Source organism: Mustela lutreola, chromosome 15, assembly GCF_030435805.1.
Source record: "Mustela lutreola isolate mMusLut2 chromosome 15, mMusLut2.pri, whole genome shotgun sequence".
NCBI classification, from domain to species: Eukaryota; Metazoa; Chordata; class Mammalia; order Carnivora; family Mustelidae; genus Mustela; species Mustela lutreola.
In genome coordinates, this window is record NC_081304.1 from 44,583,866 (window position 1) to 44,600,566 (window position 16,701).

General features: G+C 44.1%; 1 protein-coding gene across 1 annotated transcript in view; it reads left to right on the top strand.

Moving 5' to 3' along the window:
• The window catches only part of VPS53 (VPS53 subunit of GARP complex), a 139,888-nt gene that overhangs the window by 105,962 nt on the left and 17,225 nt on the right, over positions 1–16,701 (top strand). Inside the window, exons 18-19 of the mRNA XM_059148582.1 lie at positions 6,657–6,805; positions 13,358–13,427. Of these exons, the coding sequence (XP_059004565.1) occupies positions 6,657–6,805; positions 13,358–13,427 (219 nt within the window). The remainder of the gene's footprint in view (positions 1–6,656; positions 6,806–13,357; positions 13,428–16,701) is intronic.

Genomic DNA, 16,701 nt, shown 5'->3' on the forward strand with positions numbered 1-16,701 from the left:
GGCAATTGCTTAGTGGAAATATAAAATTCTTTTAAATGTAAATTCTATAAATCCTTAGCAATTAGCTACTGTAATTGGGCTTTTTAAGTAGGATTTTTTAAAAAAATTCTGTGGCTTCCTTAAAAAGAAAGGAAGGTCACATGGTACCTTCCTCACTATGTCCTTTTTCCTAGGGCTTCTCACATCACTAGGTTAAAAGAATCTCTCTGTCCAACATCAAACACACTTTGCCTTTTGTCCATTAATGGTAGTCTTAGGGGGGGATAAAAAAAGAAAAAAAGAAACTGAACAAATTAAATTTCCTTACAGTTTGGCATGTAATTTCTATTCTATTAGGTTTTAAGATTGTGAACATGTACTAATTTAGGAGGTTGCGTTTCTGTCCCCCAAAGACATTTTGAAATAGCTAGAACAGTGCTCAAATCTGTTCTCATTTTCCTCAGTCATTAAAATGTAGATCTATTTCAGGAGGCCAACAGAACTCTATGGTTAATCCTCAAGGGGCTCCAGGGTGGCTCAGTCCATTAAGCATCTCCCTTGGGTTCAGACAATGATCTCAGGGTCCTGGGATCAAGCCCCACATCGGGCTCCCTCAAGTTCACTTTTCCACTTACAATCAAAACATATCTTTCTTGGGACGCCTGGGTGGCTCAGTTGGTTGAGCAGCTGCCTTCAGCTCAGGTCATGATCCCAGCGTTCTGGGATCGAGTCCCGCATGGGGCTCCTTGCTCAGCGGGGAGCCTGCTTCTCCCTCTGCCTCTGCCTGTGCTCACTCTCTCTGACAAATAAATAAATAAAATCTTTAAAAAAAAAAATCTTTCTTTTTTTATAGAAGATTCCTTTTTTTTTTTTTTACGTCTTTTACATTCTTTTTTTTTTCTTTTAAAATTTTATTTATTTATTTGACAGAGAGAGAGATCACAAGTGGGTAGAGAGGCAGGCAGAGAGAGAGGGAAGCAGGCTCCCTCCTGAGCAGAGAGCCCAGTGTGGGGCTCTATCCCAGGACCCTGAGATCATGACCTGAGCCGAAGGCAGAGGCTTAACCCACTGAGCCACCCCACCCAGGCTCCCCAAGGGATTCCTTTTTCATTATGACCAAAACATATCCCCTTCATTGTAAAAAATACATTTTTTTTAAAAGAAGAAAATTTAAATCACTCATAATTAATAGATTTTAGTCTTTTATGCATGTATTTTAAAAATATAAGTTCATACGGTATGTGCTCTTTCATAACTTTTTTCCCATTTAGCAGGTTTTAAGAGTTTTCTGTGTCATTCAATTCAGAGCTACAGTAATTTATAGTGATTGCATAGTTTTCCATAGTACAGAGTATTTGTTGTTTAAGTAGTAACAGTAGGTTAACATTTACCATGGAATTAATACCTGTCAGGCACTATGTTAAGAGCACTCCATGTGTCATCTTTTAGTAACTGTATGGATTATAGATATTATCATCACAGTTTTACAGCCAAGAAAAACGAGGTTCAGAGGGGTTGGGTAACTTACCTGGTTGGACAGACAGTATTAGAACTCTGGACTGGCAGAGACTCCAGATTTCCTCATTTTAAGTATTCTAATGTACTCTTTCCCTTAAAATGTATGTGATGAACTCACTTTTGGTAATTATTTCCAATTATTTACATTAAAAACAGTCTGGCAGAGTGCCTGGGTGGCTTAGTCAGGTAAGCGCCTGCCTTCAGCCCAGGTCATGACCCCAAGGTCCTATGGGACAGAGTCCCGCATCGGGTTCCCTGCTCAGCTGGGAGCATGCTTCTCCCTTACCCTCTCCCCCCTCCTGCTTACGCTGTCTTGCTCTCTGTCTTTCAAATAAGTAAAATCTTGGGATTGATAACAGAGTGATGAGTATTGAGGAGGGTACTGGGTGTTACACATAACTAATGAATCACTGAACACTACATCAGAAACTGATTATGTACTATATAGTAGCTAGAGAACATAATAAAAAAATAAGCTATATGGTAAGAACATCAAAAAAATTAAGTAAAATCTTAAAAAAAAAAAAACAGTCTGGCAATAGACAGCCTCACGTATGTGGGTGACTATGTGAGTATTTTCTAAACATTCATAATTATTAACATCAGATTGTCCTAAAGGGAATTGCAGAGATCAAAAGCTATGTAAAATGCTAAAATTTTGGGTAGAGATTTCCAAAAGGTTGTACAGGGGTACCTGTGTGGCTCAGCCAGTTAAACATCCAACTCTTGGTTTTAGCTCAGGCCATGATCTCCCTCTTGGGAGTTGGAGCCCTGTGGGGAGCTCAGCGGAGAGTCTGCTTCCTCTCTGCACCCCCCTCCATGCATGCACTTGTGCTCTCTCTCTCTCTCTCTCTCTAAAATAATAAATCTTAAAAAGAGAAATATTGTACAAATTTACCTTTCTATTGGCCTAGTAGTGAGTAAAAAATACATATATTTATCTTAAAGCCTTTATTACTCCGCTTTCTATTCTGGATCTTCTTGATTTTCCCCTTAAAGTTAAGGAACGTGTGTCTTCCTCCTGTCACTGCCATCACCACCACCAAGTCAGCTGCATATCTACAGCCTCATACCTAGATTTTGCTTGCTCCGATGCCTTCAGCTAATGTCAAGTTCATTTAGGGTGGTAACACTTTTGGAAAGCAGCATGGTAAAGTGGAAGGAGCATGGACTCTCGAGTTAGATGTACCAAATTCTAGACCTCAGCCCTGCTAACTTGCCAGTTATGCTTCATTAGCCAAAGCACGTCTTATCCTCAAGTCTGTCTTATCTGTAAAGCAGGAGTAATATTACGTCCTTTACTGTATTGTTATAGGCAATAAGTTAATGTGAAAATGTCAACCACGTGATGCATGATCACACAGGTGCTCAAAAAATGTTCCTTCTCCCTTTTTAATTCCCACGCAGTGCTCGATCCACTGCTGTGCACGCACGAGGTACCTATAAATACATCAGATGCGTATTGCAGGAGTAAAAGTAGCCCAGACAGGCGTTCGAGTGCCTGTGAGTTGCCTGGGCAAGGACTGTCATTGGGGCCCAGTGGCCTGGCAGCCTAAACCACACCAGTAGACTCCGATTGTCTGAAACAGCTCCAGAATCCACGTGTGTCAGTGTGTTCTCTATCTCTAGTTCCATGCTCAAAATGAATAGGTAGGAATTTGAATTTGAGGAAAAGTAGCTTCTCAGGAGAGGCCTCTCTCCAAGCTTCATACAGCAACAGAGAAGAACAAGGTCCGAAGTAAACTGATTGCAGAGCTCTGTTCTCTGATTGGTGGACTGGTCAGAATTTGCTGTAGTGGGCTCTCGCTGGGAAGTGATTATCTCCTGGGCCTTCCCTGGAAAGTGGTAACTAACATCCATCACACGCTTGCTCCTCAGGTAGCAGAAACCAGGGTTGTGGCCCTGGCCCCACAGTCTCTCTCTGTACCTTAGTGCGATCATTTCCTCTCGTGCTGTTTCTGTGAGTCCTATATCTTAATCACAGCTTCTCTGGCAAACTGTTTTTCTTGTTTATACAGGAACAATCCTGTGTAGCCCCACCCAAACAAAAAGCACAAAAGGAAAACCTTTTAAGTAGGGCAGTGTAAATTTTAACTGTCAAATGCAAAGTTTCCTTGGAAAAGTTGGACTTTTATTCCTACTGATGGCTTTTCATGATGTTTGTTCCTCTAGTACAAGCTACTTTTTGTTGCCTTTTTTGGAAGAGAACTTTGCTTGGTCATTGTATATTTCATTAGCATCTCCCTGAAAAATAAGGCTTACCTTGCATTAAGGCACATTAAGTGTTTTTGTTTCTTTTTTAAAAAAAAAACAAGCATCTAGGAAACAGCCTGGTACTCTAATGCTTGGGCTTTAGACAGACTTGTTGTCTCTGTCCTGTCATTTACCAGCTGCGTAACTTGGGGCAAGTTACCTAACCTCGTTAAGCTTTTTTACTTTCGTCATGTACAAGATTGGTGTGAGAACCCAATGAGCTCATGTGTGAGTAGTAAATGAGGTGATGTATGCAGAGTGCCAGGCGAAGGGACCTGCCTATGGTGGGTCCTCATGTGTGTATCTTGGGCCATTCAGGTTACAGCTCAAACCTTAAGTCATCTGGGATGGGTGACAGCCAGCATCAACCCATCTGAGGTAGTGACTGGATGGAGTCATTGCTAATTACATTTTGCAGATTTTTCTTTTTTAAATAGTAAAATCAACATCAACTTTCATTGTTCTCCAGCAGCTTAAATGGGTTTCCTATGTCATTAAGCTGACTTAAATTTAAAATCACAAATCTACTTTGTTTTTGCTAATACTTCTTTTAATTTGACCAGTAGAGTTATAACTGGCTAAGGTATTAAAGCAAATCAAATCTTTTCACATATATTGCAAATGTGGATGTGTACTGGCATGGCCAGTGGTGATCAAGAGGGGTTAGCTCACCAGCAGGAACTCAGAGTCCATCATCCCACGCAGTCTGGCTTCAGAGTTGCTTTGTAGCCAATGACAGGCCACATCCCCACCTCCTTTTACAGTTGTCTTCTGTCAGGTAATTATCTATTAACTTTTTGAGATGTTGAAATACAAAATGCTGCCAACTTGGAAAACAGTAGTCATTCATGAATAGTCATTCATGGCCATTGGAGGAGAGGGGCATCAAACTCCCTTCCCAGATTCCGTGTTTACCCAGAATGCTCTGCTCCAGGTGTTGCTACGGACGTGGGGAGAAGATGAAGTAGAGACATTAACAGCATCTGTCAGTTTTGGCCTCACCCTGTGAGCTCATTTAAGCTCCTCACCTAGGATGCTCACTGTTTGGATGGGTCAACTCTCTGAAATCAGATGGGAAAAGAAACCTTTTGAATAAGATAAAAAGATAATGAGGAAAATATTACACATAACCAAAGCATTAGACTATAAAGTCAGTTAATACAGAACTTTCCACTGTTACTCCATTGTTTGTTTCTGATTCTCCCCCATAAAACATTTGGGGACCTTTTCCTCTCTGGCACTTTGTTGTGGAACCTTGCATAAGACTGAACGTCTCTAGGGCTTGATTTTCTTATCTCTAAAATGAAGATGGAAGTCCTTCCTGCTCTTTTATATCCTTACACATACCTAAAGCTTTTAAAATATAAATATCTGCTGATTTGACGAAATATTAGGACAAAACGTAGAGTCACTCAAGCTTCCCAGGCACTGGGGAGTTGTTCATGCACAATATGATACTTTTAAACAAGTTCCTTCAGTATTGAATTTTTCCTTTCCCCAAGAGCTCTATAAAAAAAAAAAAAATGGTGTTTTCTTGCCAGAGACATCAGGGCCTCAGAACTACTGCCCTCCTTCTATGAACATATTATATGGTGTGTGTTTGGCTTCGGATCTTTTCAACAGACAGCCCAGCTCCACTTGGAGAGGCTGACTCAGCAGAACTCCTCCTGGACATTCCTGCTCTTTTCAGGATTAAAGTGCCCATTTGCTGCCTGTTCCGCAGGCTCTCTCCTCCTTCTGTGTCCAAGGTGGGAGATGCACTGTAGCATTGCGTCCTTCCCTGTTTTACTATAGACATTTTCCAGAGCATTTCTCCCAACTCTCATATGGTTAGAGCTTGAGCCAAGCAGTTCTCTCTTTTGTGTTCACAGCTTGCTCAGGGATCACTTGGGTCCTCTCAGTGGTGCTGGTCTGCCCAGCACCTGCCACCCACACAGTCCCTGCCCCACTTTCCCGCCCTCTTCCTCATGTCACTGTCTTATCCTCTGACCCACTCCTTCGTAATGGCCAGGGATCTTCTTTTCTTTCCCTTAATGGAAACCCCAACAGAATCTCAAAGGTTTTAGGAGTAAGGTTTGAATGTTTTTTTTTTTAAATATTTTATTTATTCATTTGACAGAGAGAGACCACAAGTAGGCAGAGCAACAGACAGAGAGAGGGGGGGAAACCTGGGACCCTGGGATCATGACCCGAGCTGAGGGCAGAGGCTTAACCCACTGAGCCACCTAGGCGCCCCTGAATGTTTTATTACAAAAAAATTTCAATTGTGTGCAAAAGTAGAGAAAACAGTATAATAGACCTCATGGACCCATACCCAGCTTCACTAATCTTATTTTATCTACTCCTAACTCCAGGTTATTTTGAAGTTAAGTCACACATGTCACATCAGGTCCAGCTCCCTTTTTTCAAAAATCCTCCCCTCTTCACAATATACTTGAAAGACCTAAGTAGCCCTCATCCGGATTTCATTTCACTTGGCCCCAAACAGCTCCATTCTCCCAAGCTACCAACATGCTCACAAGTGGCTGCCCCTGCCCTGTCCCCGTCCCCCCACACCCCTCTTCTGACAGAACTGCCACAGGACCATCCAGTTCACCTACGTGGTGAGGGCTCCTTTACAAGATGGCCACTTGAATGGGAAGGGACGGCTATTTCAAGCATCAGAGGGACAGGTTAGGAAAAGATACCTAAGTCACACCTCACTGGCCAGGATAAGGTGGGCTTACATGTTTTTATCCACAGTCAACCACGGCAGATGAGGTAAGAAGCACTGCCCAAGATAAAATGGTGGTTGTGAGGCTAAGCTCTAGCCTCATTGCCATTCCGCCTGCCCCTTCTCCCAGAACGGGTCAGACTGTCCTCCTATGAGGGATCTAAAAGTTTCTCTTCTCCATATCCATTTTCAGATGCAGTGGCAGAATGTGGAGCACGTTGGTGACCAGAGCCCTTATGTCACCTCTGTTATTCTTCACATTAAACAGAATGTCCCTATCATCCGTGACAACCTGGCTTCCACACGGAAATACTTTACTCAGTTCTGCATTAAATTTGCAAAGTAAGTCCTGGAATATTCTTATTTCTTCTCCTCCTCCTTCTTCTTCTTCTTCTTCTTTTTTTAAGTAGGCTCCATGCCTAGAGCCCAACTCTGGGCTTGAACTCATGACCCCGAGATCAAGACCTGAGCCAAGATCAAGAGTTGAACCCTTAGGGGTACCTGGGTGGCTCAGTGGATTAAAGCCTCTGCCTTCGGCTCAGGTCATGATTCCATGGTCCTGGGATCGAGCACCGCATGGGGCTCTCCGCTCAGTGGGGAGCCTGCTTCCCCCTCTCTCTGTCTCTGCCTACTGCTCTGCCTGCTTACCATCTCTGCCTGTCAAATCAATAAATAAAATCTTTAAAAAAAAAAAAATTTGAATCCTTAACTGACAGACCCTCCCCCCCACACCAGTGCTCCTGGAACATTCTCATCACTGGGTTATTTTGAATGCCATACTTACCACCCGTATGCTCATAATCTAGGTGTCCCACCATCCAGCTGGGGCTTATTCTGGTGCCTGTAGGCGAGCTAATTTTTTGTACCCCAAAGAAGCATAATAAAACGAAATCCACTACTTTAAAAAGTTGCAGACAGCAGTAACAGCATGAAAACATCAACCAAATGAAGACAAACTCAGAAATGAGTTGGGGAAACTGTTACTTTGAATGATGTGGACGTAACAGAACCCCTGCTTCCCTATAGATTTGGATAATTAAAATTATTTTTCAGTAATTTCATGTATATTGTTTGTCTCTCCAACTAGATTATAAGCTTTTTTAGTGTAGGAACCCTTGTTCTATTTCTTTTAAGCCTCCACTTTCTCCTTCCCCTCAGTACATATTATTGGGACTGTCAGAATTTATTTGCTTCTAAACATCCTTGAGTCCAGGGAAGGTACTGGAAACTGGGCAGAGCAAGGCAGGGGTTTCCAGTGCCAAAGGAGATGAAGTGCATGCTTGCACTACATGTCTTTCTGCTACATTCTCGTGTGTGGCCATTTCTGGCTTGACATTTGGAAGTAGGGAAATCAATGGTTTGGTCCCTTGCCAGGCAGCATCTGGCCATAGCACCATTTCCCCGGAGGCCAGGCAGCGTAGAGGGTCAGTGCCTCCTCTGACCAAAGAGCAAACAGGCATTTTGGCACACATCTCAAGGAAGGGGCTTCAGGAAGGTCAGCCTATTCCGAGCTACTGTGTTTAGCTTGTCCTCATCCCAGTCCCAAGGTGGGGATTTAGGGCTCCAGGTTTCTATCTTCCCCACATCTCTGCTGGTTTGTATTCAATTACGGCTCGCTCTCCCCCTCACAAATAAATCCCTAAGGAACAACAATTATGGGGGGGCTTGTGCATTAGCTTCAGTTTCCAGTTTGTCAAGAAAGGATCGAGTGGACTCTCCAGGGAGGCATTAATGTTTGCAATATGGCAGATGACCCTGGAGTTGACATTCCCTTCGCTCCCTGAGTGCTCTTCAGTGTGTGTTAAAGGCATTGCTGATAAATCACGTTGTGACACTCCCATATCCTGGGTTGAAACAGTGTCTCTGTAAAATTTTACTGTGGCAAAAAATCTCCAGTGTGATTGCACAGGGGTCTGACTGAGCGAACATCAAAGTGAGTAAAGGATCCATCTGCTTAGCTAGTCCCAGCTTCAGTCTCACGTTCTCTCGGAGCCCTTAAATTTTATTACTAAGCTCATATTTGGGTGAGCCAGGAATAGGATGCCCGTCTCTCACACCTGGAAAAGTTTAACCCCTGACAGAAAAAGTGGTGCTCTTATTTAATCCACAGTACCGTACCTCTCAAACTTGTAAAACCCCAACCACGAGGAGAAACTTCAGCGGTAGTGCTGTGGCAAGATTCCTCCCCAGCAAGGGCCGCCGCCACCATCCCACACAACTGGGGAAGCCCTGGCCATTCCCCAGTCACACTGCTGGGACTTCTCTCCTCCCCATGACACATTCCTGGTCCCTGTATTTTCCTCACCCCACTCTTGTGGCCTCGCACCCAAAGCCGACCGATTCCAGGGTACGTACAGTCTAGAGAGAAGTAACTTTGGTTATAAACTGTATGTACCGTTGCGATTAGTCATGAATTCAGTGTCACATTACTTGTTTGGCCTGCCTCTGGTTTCGAGCCCTGAAGAATCCTTTCTACATGGTCCCCATTCTCCCGCCTGATCAGTAGACCTCCCCCTAGACCTGATCTCTGGAGTTAATCTTTCTTTCTTTTTAACTTCCTGTCTTAGCTCATCAGTGTGAGGCCGTAGATGTTTGCTTTTGCCTCCATTTGGTCTCTGAAGCAACAGCAGTCTTTCCTGTTTAGACATCAAAATCAGCTCTAGATTAGAACTACTATTTGAGGTCTGCCTGGGTGGCTCAGTGGGTTAAGCCTCTGCCTTCTGCTCAGGTCCCAATCTCAAGATTGTGTGATCCAGCCACTTACTCTGCCCCCTCCCCACCCCAAATAAATAAGTAAATCTTAAAAAATAAAAAACTACTGTTTGAACCACAGGCAGCTTCCCTCACCACTAAACTGATTATCTTCCATTCAAGAATGGGGACAGTAATGGCACCTGGGTGGCTCAGTGGGTTAAAGCCTCTGCCTTCAGCTTAAGTCATGATCCCAGGGTCCTGGGATTGATCCCCGCATTGGGTTCCCTGCTCAGCAGGGAGCCTGCTTCTCTCTCTCTCTCTCTCTCTCTCTCTCTCTCTGCCTGCCTCTCTGCCTACTTGTGATCTCTGTCAAATAAATAAATAAAATCTTAAAAAAAAAAAGAATGGGGACAGTAAGGCAAATCTCTTAATAGTGGTTTAGAGGGTAAAATGAGAAGTCATGCATAAACTTCTGGTAAAGTGCTGGTAGCAAGGTTGCATTCAAACATGGTAGCTGCTACCATTTTAATTTGTTTTTATTTATTCTTTATTCAACATGCCGCCATTTGAGCTCGTACTATGTCCCAGACACAGAATTAAGTGCTTTGGCTTAGTAGACGTGGTCCCTGTTTTCATTTGCCTTACGGTCGGGTGGGAGGAAAAAACATGCAAGCAAATAAGTGTCGTAAAGAAGGTTATATGCTAGGCTAGAGGTCTGTGGGCTCTGTGTAGAGTATGGTGCAGGTAACCAAGGAAAGGCTTCATAAGGAGAGAAATCCTTGAGCAGGGTGCAGGATATGTGTATGTAGTGTCCCACAAGGTCACAGGGAAAGGCATTCTGGGCACGGGGGCAGGGTACGCAAAGGCACAGAGAGGCATTAAGTAGCCTGAAGAATCAAGCATAGGATGCCTCAGCTCAGCATGATATGGCTGGGGACAGAGAATCAAAACAATCAAGGAAGGCCTTGTCTGCAGGCATTTTAAGAAGTTTGCATCTGCAGCAAATCCCTTTGGCAGCTGATAGTTGCAAAGATGAGGCTGAAGGCAGCAAGACCAGTTAGGAAAAAATTGAAAGAGCTCAAGTGAGGAGAGTAAGGGCTGCAGTGGTGGGCGTGGTCAGGAGGGTGGGGAAGTTCAAGGAAAGGGCTGGGAACTGATTGATACTGGGGTGGAAGGCTGAGGGAACAGCCTTGGGGAACTCCTGGTTTCTGGGTTGGATGACTGGGTAAGTGAGCTCTGGTCCACTGAGCCTGGGTTCCAGGGTGGGGCCGAGTCCTGGATATGCTGGAATTGAGGGGCCAGTGCCATTCCACTGAGGTGGCCAGTACATCATCGGTTGTGAGCAGGCACAAATGTGTAGAGAGATGGGAGAGCAGGAGTCATGGCCCCGAGAGCAGCTTTTGCAGAATGGGAGAGGAAAGTGCTAGCCAGCACTTTCTCTTGACCTCCATGTCCTTGTTTTATTATCTCTCCTTCCTTGGTCATGGGCCCTGTGTTCTCCTGGTCAGTCCACCCTGGGTCTGGCCTCAGTGATAGGCATTTCTTTTTTTTTTTCTTTTTTTTTTCTTTTTTATAAACATATATTTTTATCCCCAGGGGAACAGGTCTGTGAATCGCCAGGTTTACACACTTCACAGCACTCACCAAAGCACATACCCTCCCCAATGTCCGTAACCCCACCCCCCTTCTCCCAACCCTCCTCCCCCCAGCAACCCTTAGTTTGTTTTGTGAGATTAAGAGTCACTTATGGTTTGTCTCCCTCCCAATCCCATCTTGTTTCATTGATTCTTCTCCTACCCACTTAAGCCCCCATGTTGCATCGCCACTTCCTCATATCAGGGAGATCATATGATAGTTGTCTTTCTCCGCTTGACTTATTTCGCTAAGCATGATACCCTCTAGTTCCATCCATGTTGTCACAAATGGCAAGATTTCATTTCTTTTGATGGCTGCATAGTATTCCATTGTGTATATATACCACATCTTCTTTATCCATTCATCTGTTGATGGACATCTAGGTTCTTTCCATAGTTTGGCTATTGTGGACATTGCTGCTATAAACATTCGGGTGCACGTGCCCCTTCAGATCACTACGTTTGTATCTTTAGGGTAAATACCCAGTAGTGCAATTGCTGGGTCATAGAGCAGTTCTATTTTCAACATTTTTGAGGAACCTCCATGCTGTTTTCCAGAGTGGTTGCACCAGCTTGCATTCCCACCAACAGTGTAGGAGGGTTCCCCTTTCTCCACATCCTCGCCAGCATCTGTCATTTCCTGACTTGTTGATTTTAGCCATTCTGACTGGTGTGAGGTGGTATCTCATTGTGGTTTTGATTTGTATTTCCCTGATGCCGGGTGATATGGAGCACTTTTTCATGTATCTGTTGGCCATCTGGATGTCTTCTTTGCAGAAATGTCTGTTCATGTCCTCTGCCCATTTCTTGATTGGATTATTTGTTCTTTGGGTGTTGAGTTTGCTAAGTTCTTTATAGATTTTGGACACTAGTCCTTTATCTGATATGTCGTTTGCAAATATCTTCTCCCATTCTGTCAGTTTTCTTTTGATCTTGTTAACTGTTTCCTTTGCTGTGCAAAAGCTTTTGATCTTGATGAAATCCCAATAGTTCATTTTTGCCCTTGCTTCCCTTGCCTTTGGCGATGTTCCTAGGAAGATGTTGCTGCGGCTGAGGTCGAAGAGGTTGCTGCCTGTGTTCTCCTCAAGGATTTTGATGGATTCCTTTCTCACATTGAGGTCCTTCATCCATTTTGAGTCTATTTTTGTGTGTGGTGTAAGGAAATGGTCCAGTTTAATTTTTCTGCATGTGGCTGTCCAATTTTCCCAACACCATTTATTGAAGAGGCTGTCTTTTTTCCATTGGACATTCTTTCCTGCTTTGTCGAAGATTAGTTGACCATAGAGTTGATGGTCTATTTCTGGGCTCTCTATTCTGTTCCATTGATTTATGTGTCTGTTTTTGTGCCAGTACCATGCTGTCTTGATGATGACAGCTTTGTAATAGAGCTTGAAGTCCGGAATTGTGATGCCACCAACTTTTGGCTTTCTTTTTTAATATCCCTTTGGCTATTCGGTGATAGGCATTTCTTGTTCTTACACCTTCCATTCTGCACCTGTACAACAGCTTTCCCTCTGCAGGCCCGCAGTTTTTTCTAAAAAGCCCTCCTGACCTGTTGAAATTCCTACTCCCTTCCCCCAACCCAGCTTGCCCTTCAGTCCCCAGTAAATTTTTCAGAGATCATGAATTTTTTCCCTTGTTCTGACAGTTACTCCCTTAGCAATTATTTTCTGTCTTTGCATTTAACATCCTCTACTATCTCACTCTCATATCTGTTAGGGTTTTTTTCAGCTGATAGTAAGAGAAGCTGTGACTTAAACTCACTTAAACATGAGGTGGGCTTTGTATTCGGTATAACCAGAAGGTCGGAGGTAGGACACATCCAAAAATGGTTGACTCAGTGGTTCAGCAATGTCACTAAGGACCCAAATTCCATACTCTACCCTGCTCTCCTGGGGCTGGCTTCATTCTTAGAATGATGGTAAAATGGCTCTCAGTGTTCTAGCCAAACATAAGAATACCCTGAAGAAGAGAGGACATCTTCCCGCAGCCATGCAGTGAAGTCCACTCCTGTGGTCCAGGTGGCTGGCTAAGGTCATGTCCCAACCTCAGGACCACCAACAGTCAGCACAGAAATGCCATGGTCTGACTGGCTAAGGCTAATTAGAATTCCCCTCTGCAGTTTGGGAGGGATCAGCTTTTCCCCAGCATCCCAAGACCACATATACCTAAATAAAACCACGGTTTGGGCTGGAAGAAACAGAAGGCAGTGGTTGCTGGGAGGGGATAATAGCATCTACTTTGATTTCTGTTTTCTTGTAGAAGGAAGTAGGGCCTTTTAAAAAAACTTTCTGCGTTTCTTTACCAAAAGGAAAATAAGCCTGGGGTGCCTGGGTGGCTCAGTCTGTAAGTATCTGACTCTTGATTTTGGCTCAGGTCATGATCTCAGGGTCCTGATATTGAGCCGTGCATCGGGCTTCAGCACTCATCGTGGAGTCTACTTGTCCCTCTCCCTCTGCTCCTCCCCCTGCTCATGCATGCTCTTTACCTCTAAAATAAGTAAAACCTTAAAAAAGAGAGAGAGAATAAGCCTAATTTTTTCTTTTTTTTCTTTTTTAATCCACAGCTCCTTCATTCCCAAGTTTATAACCCACCTCTTCAAGTGCAAGCCAATTAGCATGGTGGGAGCAGAACAGGTGAGATAAATCGGCCTTTTTCTTAGGCTTTTGTCCTAGGTCAAACACAAATCTTTCTAGTAGGGACTTACCCTGGAGAAATCAGATTGCTGATTTCCCCTGTTTGGGGACAGAAGATGACCTGGCAGCTTAATTCATCTGCTTATTTAAACCATTTTTGTCAAGCACCTACGTACCCAGGCGTTATGCTGGGCACAGGCGTACCACAGTGAACAAGATAAAAAAAATCTCTCCTTCCAGGTGCTCACACCCGGGTAAGAAGAGATAGACAAGATGTGAGTTAATAAATAAATGAGAATTTTACCTTAAATATGCTAAAGGGTATAAAACTAGGTTCTGTGAAAAAATATCTTAGGGGCATGAAGGAGTAATGGCTTCAGATTGGACACTCCACGAAGGCTCCCCCAAAAGCTGGCACTTGAGAAGAAAGAAGAGTGAAGAGTCCAGGCAAAGGGGGCAACAAAGACTCTGATTATTTTGGGTCCTTTACTTGCTGGTTAGAGACACTTCCGAGTATCAAGCAAAGAAAGGCTTATCCTTTTGGTACTGAGACGCCAGTCACCTCACCCAAGAAGCCTTCTGTGATTAACCCCACCCTGTTCACTTGAATTCTGTGCTTTGAGACCTCTGCTCACCAGTTGTGTCACCTCAGCGCTGATGGGTTGAGGTATGTGCTATAGCGGAGTCCCCTCTTTTCGGCCATCACCTATCCAGACTGTCTGAAATTTTTTTTTTTTTTTTTAAAGATTTTATTTATTTATTTGACAGACAGAAATCACAAGTAGGTGGAGAGGCAGGCAGAGAGAGAGAGGAGGAAGCAGGCTCCCTGCTAAGCAGAGAGCCCGATGCGGGGCTTGATCCCAGGACCCTGGGACCATGACCTGAGCTGAAGGCAGAGGCTTTAACCCACTGGGCCACCCAGGCTCCCGAGACTGTCTGAAATTTGAGGTGCTTGGATTTGGAGAACAATTTAAATAACCTTAGAAACAAAAACAGTAATACTCAGCCCCTAACTCTTGATAAACACCTATTCAGATACAAGCTATTTGTGTCCTGACCTTAAATGATTCCCTTGTATTCATTAAAAGAAATACTCTCTAGACCTCTAGGTAGCAACATTTTACCTGTTTCGGTTACTTTTTATATTGAAAAGAACTCCCAACGACATTTTTAAGTGAGATGATGTAATTGAAGACATTTCCATAAGTCCTGCTCTTCCCCTGAGTTAGTCGACTTGGCAGAGGCTCAGATGTTTCCCAGCCCAGTGACTTGCCCTCACCCTGGGCCCTCAGCATTGCTGACCTGAGTCATGTCTCCGGAAGACGGCAAGTTGGCCTGTGCCCCGGTGCATCATGGATCCCTCATGAGATATTGCAGCCAGGGATGCAATAGCTGTGAACATCAGGAGTCTCTTGACTCTGATACGTGCCCTGTTTCTATACTCTTTTTGTAAGGGCCATTGCCTTCCTATCTTATGAAAAAGCTGAATGGTGTATACATGAAGGTCCTGGGGTCCAGAATGCTGAAGGTATGCAGTTGAATCCTATCTCTGCAACACAGCAACTGCTTGTCCTTCAGCAAACCTCCCAGCAAGTTAGTTTCCTCATCTAGAAAACGGGGATTGATTGTAGTTGCGCCTTACAGGGCAGTTGTGAGGATTGAACAAGATCATGCACATCAAGTCCTTGATGCAACGTCTGGCATGTGTACGCCCTCAGCAGAGGCTGGCTCTTCCCGATATTCGCTTGCTCAGACCAAGAACATGACTCTGTTTCTGCTTTCAGTACCCGCCTCGCCCACCCATGACATCTGGTTGCTACTTGCTGCAGCTGTGTGGCTGACCAGCTTTAAAAGCCAGAGTCCAAAGTGTTGTCTCAGAAAGCTTCCTGGGAGGTTGCATAGATCCAGACACTGACTATAGAGTTTCAGTGTTTTGCAATTCTTGACTCTTGAATGTCATAAGCATAGAACTAACTCTGTCCATTGGAGATGGCAGAATAATGCCCCAGCATGTCTCCAGTCATTAGTACCTGTTCGCTGGGAAATCGTTCTGTGTGCCTCACTGTTGTGCATAATCAGAGAGGATGTGCAGTAATAATCTCTGTATCTTAAGAGAAGCTCTAGAGGTACGAGTTCCTAACGTTTTGTCTCTAGACTTGACGAAGCCACTGGAACACAAAGTCGGCCTGTTGGGAACATGTTTTTGTGAGTCGGCAGCTTTGCGTGGGCCATGCTAGCTGATTGAGTGTCTAATAACCATGATATTTTCATATTGTCACAGAAATCCAATATCCTACCTGTGCTCCTCAGATTTTCTCTTCTTCAAAAGAATGGTAAAATAATCAGCTTGGGAGTCAAAGCCCATATCTTCTGAAAAAACAGCAGTTTGGCCAGAATTAACTCCTGCTTTGAGATGTGGATGAGAAAACCATTTGCGAAGCTGGATTTTACTTTGCTCACAAGGCAAATGGGAGTGTGTGATAAGGGAGCCTGGCCCAGAAGTGGGCACAGGTGGGAACTGAAGGGCAAGGTGACCCCGGTTGGATACCCACATGAAGTTCAGGTATAGGCGGGTCCATGCTTGCCCTGAGTACCTGGGCTGAGAACGCGCGCAGTCCTATAGCTGGAGGCGCAGTTACTTGGACAACAGAACCACAGGAATCAGGTAGTTTACAAAGGCTGCAACAGATTCTGACTCACGTCTTGTAGCAGCTCTAATCCAAGCTTTCACAAAGCTGTGGAATTGAAAGCCAAGATTTTGCCTGATCTCAGCTGCCTTTGCTTTGTCACAAAGGCACTAGATCCTAAATTTAGATTATCTTCAACACTTGTGCTGAAAATAGGAAAGGAGACATTTCCCAGCTCTTTATTCTCTTCCTGATTACTATATGAATTGAATTATTTATCTGTGGACCTCAGAGTCCTCTTGAGCAATTGCAGGGGCACATAGAACTGAACCGTACCAATATTTGTAATGCTTCTTCCTAGATGGTGATCTTACAGGATTTGCAGGGTCATTAATTAGTCTTATGGCGATGGTATCTGTGACTGAGCACACAAGAGAAATACAAACCATTTGCACGAACTTACCATACAGGAAGCAGCACAATATGGTGTGGGGGGGAAAGGATCCCAAGACTTGAGGCCCAGTCCTTACTCTGCTGTTAATGGTCCCTGTGATCATGAGCCATTGCTTCCCTGATCTAGGCTCAGTTTCCTCATGTTTAAATAAGAGCACTGAATCAAACTCTCACACACCCCTTTACAGAGTCTG